General features: G+C 41.3%; 1 protein-coding gene across 1 annotated transcript in view; it reads left to right on the forward strand.

Annotated features, from left to right (window-relative positions):
• Positions 1 to 2,686: 2,686 nt before the first annotated feature.
• hs3st4 (heparan sulfate (glucosamine) 3-O-sulfotransferase 4) overlaps positions 2,687 to 10,797 on the forward strand; it is a 116,850-nt gene continuing 108,739 nt past the window's right edge. The window contains exon 1 of the mRNA XM_083524537.1: positions 2,687 to 4,022. Within this exon, the coding sequence (XP_083380663.1) occupies positions 3,427 to 4,022 (596 nt within the window). The 5' untranslated portion in view covers positions 2,687 to 3,426. The remainder of the gene's footprint in view (positions 4,023 to 10,797) is intronic.

A 10,797-nucleotide genomic window follows, 5' to 3' on the forward strand; every position in this document is an offset into this window, starting at 1 on the left:
ATGCTCAATTATTTGCCTACTGGGCCAAACCTTTTCGAGCTTGAAATCAGTAACAGTGTTTGTAAATAGGTTTAATATTCTTCTTAAAATAGGAAATGAGAGATAAATTAGACTCAATCCTGCTCAAATTTTTTATTTTAAGACCACATGCACTATACGTCCAACATTATGTACATAATTGAGTACCACAACATTGTACACACACAACTGTATATCCGTTCATGTTGAAGTGTTACAATTTCCCTTTACTGAGGACCCAAACACTACAACCCAGCATTATAATGCCCTTGTGCACAAAGAAATGCATGGAAGAACTGGATGTTTCTTCACAGAGACCTGACCTTAACCTCAATAAACACCTTTGGGATGAACTGGAAAACTGCCCTTTTGCCCTTCAGAGCTCCTTATCCAACATCAAAATAATTCTAATAATAATCTTTATTTTATAGAGCGCATTTGGAAGTAGCATCTTAAATTGTTTTCTAAGCATAGTAGAAAAAATAAAAATAATGATTAAAAAAAACAAATAATATATAATAGTTTAATAGTGTTAAATAATGAGGTGCCATACCATGTAGGACCTTATAGGTCAGCATAGGAACTTTTAAATCAATCCAGTCTGACAGGGAGCAAATGCAATGTCTCCAAAATTGGAGAAATATTCTCACCAGACCTGGTCTTATTCAGACTCCTAGCAGCTGAATTTTGGACAACCTGTAATTTGTTTTTTGTAATTTGTTTTTGAGTCTTGCAATGTTCCTGAAATGCAAAAAGGTTTTTTTTTTTTGCTTTTATTGAAACTCCAAAACAGAGCCTTCTAATTTTAACGTTTGAAACCCATCTTTATTTGTTTGATGGTGTGAGCACTATTTAGACAGAGGACATTCTCTGACATCCATGTTTTCATCCCAGAAAAGCAGAGTTCAAGAAAGTCAGTGGCTATGAATATATATCTGGGTGTCATCTGCATAAAAGTAAAATTTAAGACCAAGAGATCTCAAAAGCTGACCAAGAAGAAATATGTACATACTAAAAAGCAATTAACCCAAAATCGAACCTTGTCGATCGAACACCAAATTATGAATCCCTAAAACCACATTCTACATGTGGTGGAAAGTCTTCCCAGAAGCGTGGAGCTTATTATAACAGTAAAGTGGAATATATGCATTCAGCACAAACATTTAATTCAATTAAATTCTTTTTTATTTGTATTGCACTTTTAACAATGGACATTGTTCCAAAGCAGCTTAACAGAGATCAAGAGGTTATGAGGTTGGAACAGGGCCAGTTTGGAGGCCTCAGGCAAAATTTATATTGGAGGCCCCTAGTTGCGATTGCATTTTTTTTTTTTACTTTTACTTTTACTTTAGTGTTTTGAAAGTCAGCTCCTGATACAATGTCACTGTACAGTCATACATACCTGATTTTAAAGTCTTAACGCATCACAGCACCTGCACTGTTTTGAACTCGGAGTAAACCGGCTGCAAAAAATTTATCCATCTTCAAATGACGCTGATGCGGATCGACAAAATCCGTCTCTGTTTGTTTTAATAATACGTTATAATCAAAAATACATGATGAAAGCTCACAAAGCTGCATCACGAGCTGTGCTTTCTTTGAGTGCCAGTTTAGCTTTTTGCTAAGCACCCACGAGTCAAGTCAAGTCAAGTTTATTTCTTTAGCACTTTTCACAACAGACATTGTCTCAAAGCAGCTTTACAGAATATTGGGAGTTAAGGTGAATGGTGTGTATTTATCCCTGATGAGCAGCCATGGTGACTGTGGCAAGGAAAAACTCCCTTAGATGTTATGAGGAAGAACTCTTTAGGGAAACCAGACTCAAAAGGGGAACCCATCCTCCTTTAGGTGACATCAAGAGTGTAATGCACCCCAGGGATGCAACAGTTTTGGTGCCATCATGGTCATTAATGCAGAAAAGTTGGATTGTGTTCATCACTGTTGATGCATGTAGAGGATGGGGACCAACATTTAAATGGTGAAATTACCTGGTTCCATTTCAGGTGAGAGACAGTTATTTTATTTCCAATGGACAAAGAGTCTTGTCTTAGGCTGCCAATTTTGATTGGTGACCTAGTACATATGTTTGTTAGGGTTATGTAGGCCCCGGCTCCAAGTCTATGGCCATAGGCAATTGTCTGCTCTGCCTAAAGCCAGTGCCGGCTCTGAGTTGGAATGTATACGTTTATTTTCCGGAGATGGTAAGACACCTTGAGAGGAACCAGACTCAAACGAGAGCCCATCCTCATCTGGGTGGCACCAAATGTACAGTACTTCTATCATTGTAGAGGTGTCCTGTTATACAGTTAAGATATACTGTAGCTGTAGGCTACATAGGCCGTGCATGCTGTTTTTTTGTGTAGCCATGTCCTATCATGATGAATGAGTTTGAATGAATTTTTAGAACCAGACATGCTTTGATATAATATTCAAAACAACAGGATGCAGAAAAGTCACGTCACAGTGCAGTTTTTTTGGGGGGACGATTTCATGTCACAACACATTGCGTTTCCACATGTGGAACACGGCTTATGCTCGGATATGCGAGTTTTTTTTCCTCTCCCAGTAGGGCTACTCCGCCGGTTTGATGAGCTCACGAGGCTTAAACGCGCCTCCACCAATGGGCACGCGGCGTCAGGACCGGGGGGAGCTCGCGCTCCCAGCCAGTGAGAGACAGAGACGCTTATTTATGCGCAGCCTGTTCACTTTCCGCGCGCACAAAGTTGGCGGCGTGTCGGGCCGGGAGGACAGCGCTCGCGCTACACAGGGAGCGCAGGGGGACCGGAGAACGGGGGGACTGACCGTAGACCGCACGCGCGCCCCTGCGTGCATGCGTGCGTGCGTGCGTGCCTACCTCGCGCATCATTTCGGTGACTTTGGTGCACATCCTGTTATATATATATTTTTTGTTCCTTCCCCGTTCATACCTTATTTGTGTGGGCGCGCCGGACCGTGTGTGTGTAAGCACGTACGTGTGTGTGTGTAAAATGACAAGTCTTGGCCCGTCACCGCGTGCGCGTGTCAAGCCTGGCCGCACGTTTGGAAGGACGCCCGACCGCAGCCTTTTCTCATCTGCAAGTTCACTCCGATGAATTGTGACAAAGGGCTGTCAGCGCCCGAATAAGAAATCGATGCTGGAGGAAGCGACGCGCGGCTCTCCTGGAATTTTAACGATCTCTGTTTTTTTTCCCTTCTTTCTCCCTTCCTCTCTTTCTCTCTCCCTCTGTGTTTCGCGCGCGCGCGCGTCTTTATAACCATGCGAAGTGTCTCTCCTGGACTCCTGCTCGCCGCTGCAAGTCGAGGGGGCTGATAGGGCTGCTGTTGAGTGTCCATGCAAGACTCGGAGAGGGTGAGAGAGGAGAGGAAACATGTCTGGCCACTTCTCTGAGAGGATCCCTGCTATCAGAGATGGCATTTTTGCCCGGCACGGCGCTCCTTGCTTCTAAAGTGCCTCGCAAAATCCTGTTCATGTTCACGCTCTCGCTGTCCGTAACCTATCTGTTCTACAGTTTGATGAGCTGCTACGACTCGCTGCGCTTCCCCGTGCTGGAGAACTACGCGTACCAGGCACCGGAGGTCACAACTTTGGCCACGCTGCGGGAGAAACTTTATTCGGGCCCTCCCCGCGTGCACCTCGTCCACGAGCTCGAGGCTACAACCGCCGCGGCCGATCTGTTCACGGAGACCCACGGCGTGGAGGAGATCACGGCGGGATGGGAGCGAGCTCGGGCGGAGGCGGAGAAGGAGTCGGCTGTTAGCAAGAGCGCCGCGGGGAACCTGGAGCATCCGGAGACCAGCACCATGGACAGGGGACTGGAGAAAGCCGCAAACTGCACCTCGGATTACGGGGAGAAGAAACTACCCCAGGCTATTATTATCGGGGTGAAGAAAGGGGGCACGAGGGCTCTTCTCGAGGCGCTCCGAGTTCACCCGGACGTGCGCGCGGTCGGGAACGAGCCGCACTTCTTCGACCGGAATTACGAGAAAGGACTGGACTGGTACAGGTGCGCGCGCTCTTTTTTTATTCCCGCATGCACGCATGCAAACATATTATTAATAAAAAAGGAAAAAGAAAAGAAAAGACTGATTGTCCGATTTGCAGAAGTGCGTGATTTATTTATTTATTTTAAATAATGATCATTTACAACAAATGTCATTAAAAAAATATTTTTTTTTTAATTTTTTTTATAGACGTCTATTGACTGAAGACGTCTTTATTTTGTCTCATAAAATATTTTGTTGCATCCAGCAACAGAATAACAAATACAAATCCGACATAAAATATGCAATTAATATTTATACCACATTCTTATGTTTAGTTATTTTTAATCAGATTTCCAGTTTGTATCTCTTATCATTAACTTTCCCCATCTACATCAATTCACAAACGTCTCTGTGTATCTGCTCTGCGTTTGGGTCAGACATCTCACACAGCACCGGATATGCTTTAGCCCTTTAATAATCCCCAGAAACAGCAGCTCGGCTCACATCAACATTTTAGTCTTTGCCTAAGTACTTAATTTTCTCTTTTACTTTTTATTATTATTATAAGTTTCTCTGCCTTCTCACGAGCAGTCTTCTGTCTCAGACCATTTCGCAAGCAGTGTAAAATGAGTACTTGTAGTGAATAGTAGGGATGAGAATCTCTACTGTGTATACAAGTCGAGATCCTTTAATGGCTGCAGGTGTACAGTTTGTATTTCTCTGTGCGTATGTGGCGACAGAAACCTGCAATGAAATGTAGAAAAGGATGCATATTTTACTACAGCACACCTGTTGAAATACTGCAACCAGCACCAATTTACATGATTAGACTGGCATGTTGATGGTCCAATCATCTCTGTAATACTACACCTGAGTACTGTTACACTACAGATTTAACTCAGGCAGTTCTGTTATTTACTAACTAACTATCCAACTAACTTGCTACATCTAAGGTCATAAAGTCATGTACGCCTTGCAGAATCTGCAAAATGTTAGCCATTTTTATCGATGTTCACATCTAGTTCAGGTCACAAAATAATAATTCCATTTACGCAAGACAACCAGTTCAACTGATTTGATGTTTTCTTTGTTTCATCCTGGCCACGCTTCTCAAGAAAAACTCTCCAGGAATTATTTGGTTTTCCATTCATTTCCATCCCCTTTACCACAGAGTTTTACATCCATTTTTCTCACGTAGGACATCTGAGAGTCATACTTGTATTATTACAGTTATAACAGAAGGAATATGCAAACATTTCCAGAGTTTTAAGAAGGCAGTACATTACACGAGGAGTTTAGGGGGTGCAAATATCTGAACAGTAATTCAATTGTAATTTTTTTTTTTTCAGTTGCAATTTAGAATAGACACAAAATGTGTTGATTTTTCCCGTGAGACAAAATAAAAACAATCCAAAAGATACTATAGTACCATAATGCTGAAAGCATGTTTTTGCTAAACATACGGAGTAAACACCACACTTATCTATCTCGGCCATATTTATCCAGCTCTGCATAGCCTGCTGCTCGAAATCTGTCGGATAATGCAGATTCATTGAAAAATCCAGATCCTGGGCCTTGCTAGCAAGAAGCGTTCCTGTGAGGTATCATCGTTAGCTGTGTTAATATTGCACAAAGTGTTTGTTGTATTTAATGAGTAGCAGATTGTGTGCCCTGGCCATTGAATTACAGCATGTGTGTGTGTGTGTATGTGTGTGAGTCAGGTGCAGTACACGCACTGTTGCTCTGCTCTGACCTATTCCCAAGCGTAGACAGATCATGAAGTGCTTACTCAGGTTAGAGCTGTTCACACAAACCCTTTGTATGTCCCATATTTTCTTATTTACCTTCACACACACCTGGCACCCGCCTTCATGTTTTGATCTATACTACAGTAGTTTATAGAAATATGCTATACTATGTTTTTAGATAGCATGCATATAAAGGTCCAGAGGTCAAAGGCATCAGTTAAAGTGAGTGTCTGTATGAAGAGAGAAGGCATTAAGGTTTAATATTGTGAGCGTGTGATTGTAGAACAGGTTCACTTTTTTCCTGCAGACTGTAACACTGGACTGTGGAGACACACATGCATCTGCTGTATTTCTCTTCAGAGGGCAGCTTAACCCTGGGCTGTTCATTTACTGCGTGTTAACACAAGCCGTTTCATTATGCCCGTGGTTTGGGGCTCATTAGACAGAAGGATGACAGGCTTACATAAATAACACCAAACAACACCAAGGTGTTTTTTCGGGTCCCTGGACCAGCCAAATCCCTTAAGTGGACACAAATTTGCCTTGACGTTCTTATAGCCCAGGAAGGTGAGCTTTTACTCGACTAATAACAATGTGAGTTTGAATTGTATTTAAGTTTAAATGTATACAGAAATGCTATATGATTGCTCAGTTTTGGCCTGTATATCCATTACATATGCTAAACAAATGATTTTTTTTACTAGTATAGTATTTATTGTAGTATAATCATTCATTTATTCATTAAAGATTTGCGGTGATGAGTTGAAAACATATACTCACATCAGTGTGATGTATTTTTGTCCCAGGAAATAATTTAACATCACAAATAACAGAAATTCAATCTGGTGTATTCAAACATCCACCTGATTTTATTTGCTTTTCTGCAGCCAGTGCAAAAAAATAATTTTTTATCAAGTGTACAACTCAATTAGCACTAAGGGAGTTGGCATGTCTAGCAGTTTGAGTTTACCAGGGAAATGTCATGTCTGTTAATAGTTTGCTCACATTTTGTGGCAAGTGATGCATCCTGCAGGACATCGGTGTACCGAAATGCTCTTGTTTGTTGATTTGATTTGCGCCATGAAATATATGGAGTGTAAAAGGTGTTCATGCCTCATGCCTACACCGAGGTATTTTAGATCATAGTCTGATGCTCCATCTTAGTGACTAAGTATATCTCACTACCTGACAGATAGCAGGTTGGTCAGGAAGTCAACCCACACTGCTTTCAGATGTAGTTCCAGTCCTTATTAAGTGAGTAAATGCGTATTCCCTGTCAGGTGATAATAGCTGCACTGTTATTAGCTGAGTCACACAATCGCTGGGGTTTCACCACGGTTTCAAAGATGTGCTAGAGAACAAGAGGGACAAATTAATGCTTCATTTGTAGCAGAGCTTCGTGTCAGTTAAATACCTTGAGTTTAGTGAAATACATTGACTCCACTGTTGAGAAAAAGAAAAAAAAAAATTTTATTTGGTTATTTAGCCCCTGCTCTATATTCACCGGATCCCTTGTGGTTATTACAAATACAAAATAAAAGCTAATATGATGTACAACCCACCAGCCTTTCATTCACTGATTACCACATAGTGTTTAGATCTGAAGATCCTGAGGCTGCATCACCTCAGGAGAATTTCTCAATTTTCACGTTTGGTCATGAGTGAGTAAAGGATGCGGCCTCTCAGCAACTTCAAATGAAAATCAGCACTGCCAGAACCAAGGACTTTTTTCTTTCTTTCTCTCTCCCTTTTTTTTTTGTTGCCAAGAAAACGCGTTGTGATGAATTCAAGAACTGTACGAATGGAGCCCACGCAGTGCATTCGACCCTGTCCAAGGTTACACCGTGAAGTACTCTTATTCCATTATCTATTTAACCACCGAAGCACTTTTGTTTCTTTGCTACATGCTAAGTCTTGGCTGTTCGAACAATTCGAGCTCGGTGTACTTCATCTGAATGAAATTCCTGTTACATTGCCAGTAGCGGTATGTGCGCATGTCATGTGAGTTATAAGGGATAGGGAGCCGGTTGATGTTGCGAATGTTTTGACAGTTTCTCTGAGGAAATGAGACACGAGTTCTGAGTCATTGGCCAAGGCATTTGTACAGCTCAGATAAAACAGCGTAGGGTCTCAAATCCAGAATTTAGCTTCAGTGTGTCTGCTCGATGCTCCAGCCCATGACACCTTGTCTCGTGACTGGGAAAGATGGGAAATGGAATCGTTTGGGCTTTTTCCCAAGCCCTGACTGGGTGGCATCTTGTTGCCTGATTTCTACACAGCGGTGTCTGCTTTTTTCTAGAATGCCCCAATCTGGCGGCCAGTGATAAGCCCTTGCCAGATCATACAAAGACACACTTCTAGGTGGTTGGATACCGGTGCCGTAGTTGCAGAATTGAACTTTTTTTTTAATTAGCAGCATAGTCTGACTCACGTCAAGAGCCTGAACTTTGGCAAGCTGTTGTGTGTCTTGTTGTTTTCTGTATCACTTGATTAAATTCAGCTCTGCCGCAAAAACCTTCTATATCTGCTTCCTCAACAGGCACCTCGCATGTTTATCTCTGTCTGTCATCTTTTGACTAGGTGCGAGTGTATGTTTGTACCACCTGGTTCTTTCTCCATTTCCCAGATATAGGATTGGAAACACAACTGTACCGCCTTTTTGCTTTTCCTCCTTTTTCCATTGCTGCGAGTTCCTGGGTGCGGTCCGAGAGAATCAAGAAAGTAATTGCTCTTTTGCGATGACCTTATACAGGTGGCATCTAGACACATCCCCAAATCTGCATCTTATTGCGTGCACATTTACTCGGACCTTAGGAAACAATCCCAGACAGTATCTTGACAGTTCAATTACATCGCAGATTTAAAGCCCTGGCGCCTTAAGGTGTAAAGCATTCACAGAGGGCATCTACCGAGTCTGAAAAAAGGTTCTCTGTGGCCTCCAGAGTCGAAGAATAAAGCAAGTTCATATCATGCCACTTACTCAGGGGTCAGCCTCCAGGGTTACTCGAGTCCATTTCTTTTGTGACACCGGAATTATAGTGGAAGTCACAACACTGTATCCTTGATGTCTGAAAAGAAGGAAAGTAAGTAAAAAAAATGCTAGGCGGATTTTATTTTTTTTCTTTACACAATTATGCCTTTACTTGCTTCCTTCTCACCATCTCCTCCACTCTGACATTCATCTTTCGCTTCCTGCTGAGACTCATCCTGCTACCAAGATTCTAAAGCGATGATCATCATTCAGTTGCAAAAGTTTAATTCACTTAAGCCAAGAATTGAATTTGGCAATTTAATTTACTGACATAAAAAATGACATTGGTACACAGGCAGCCATTAATGCACAGCTTCTTTTTGGGCTTTTTTGCATCCTTCAAACTGAGACAACCTGACCGTATTTTTTTCTCCACTTCGGCTGTCAACACAGGAGGCCATTTGCGTATTTCACGTTGCGTGGCGGTGGGTTAGATTGCTCGTAAAGACAGGTAAAGAACTTTTGTTCAGTTATTATTTATTTTTTTGTTGTTTTTTAAACCACAAGCTGAAATCGGTTTGGATTTAAAAGGATTCCTATTTCCCAGAGATTGGTCATTTTCTACAGAAATGCCTGGTCATTCTTCAAGTTAGGAAGACAAAGAAATTCCATTTGGGACAACGGTTTTCTTTACTGCATCATTAAATGCACCAGGAGTGAAATAACCATGTCAGTCATGCTTGTCAAGATTCAATTTTTTTCCCATTTTACTTTCTGGTCCTAGACACCAGAACCCTAAAGTGAACTTCTACAGCTTTGACAGGAAGTCTGACATGCTGTGACCATGAAGCAAGGACGGACAGGTTGTTTGCAGCATGTAGCAGGCGTTCTCGCCCTGACCTGACATTTACCTCTGCAGGTTTTTTGCGACTCCTCCGAGGGGATGAAGAAACGAGGAAATCAGACCTCCTGCTATGTGCCAGACACATGACTGTTTTCATGGCATTTGACATTTAGGACACCTAAGAAACATACTGTACATAATGGGGTTTAGGCTGGTGGGCTATAATCAAACGTAGCATTTGATGGAGTTGGGAAGGAATATACTGTCCCAACAGTGTTTCAAGGCGATTTATAAAAGGCGAGACTCAAAACGCAAGCCCGTTGATGTCGGCAGGACAAACGCTACGGTAGAACTGATCCATGCCACTGACTAGCATATGCAGCCCAGGAGATGTGACAGGCTTAATTCAATTACAGTGAGATGTGCTCAGTCTCAGAAGGTGTGAGCTAATTCCTGTGTTTACACTCCTGAGTCACTGCCACGAACACAGACACACACACACACACACACCACAGACAGACACATATTCATTGGCCTCCGTAAAGCTTGTTTGCTCTGAGTGTCCCAGTGCCTTTGAAGTTTCTTACTGCTTTATGCGTTTTATTTATTCATGCTCCTTCGTTCATCAAATCACTACGGGGTATTCCGCTAGAATAATTTTAGCGCAGTGTGAGACAATGTAGCCACCAAGCACTGCAAGTGCAAAACTGCTGCTTACATAGTCTTAAAAAAAGTGCCAACATTTGATTTTTTTCGACAAATAAGCATCAAATTCTTTTCTTTTTTTATTTATTTATTTATTTTATTTTTTTGCCAAAGTGCAACCAAGCGCAGCAAACGTGTGCATGCACAATTAATAAAGCCTCATGTGACGATGAGCTTCTAGCATTTTTATAATAAAAAGTATTATTATATTATTAGTATTTGTGTTTGTGGGTTTTTTTATGCACAGGTTAATCGTCATAGGCGACTGATTTTCATTAATCTCATATTATTGCTGTTAACACTTGAGTGCACACATGTACTGAGTGATCATATCCTGGTTTTTGTTATTATTATTAGTATTATTAATTGAATTTAATTATTTTCTCAAAAAGAAGCTTTTATTTGTAAGATATTCAAAATGTACCCATAAATAAGTAATGCATGTGATATATTTATTATGAATTATGAGCTACATTAAAAAATGTGAATAAAACTGTTAGGAATTAAAATTGGCAAAAAAAAAAAAA

The sequence above is a fragment of the Silurus aristotelis genome (assembly GCF_946808225.1).
Source record: "Silurus aristotelis genome assembly, chromosome: 21".
Classification (NCBI taxonomy): Eukaryota; Metazoa; Chordata; class Actinopteri; order Siluriformes; family Siluridae; genus Silurus; species Silurus aristotelis.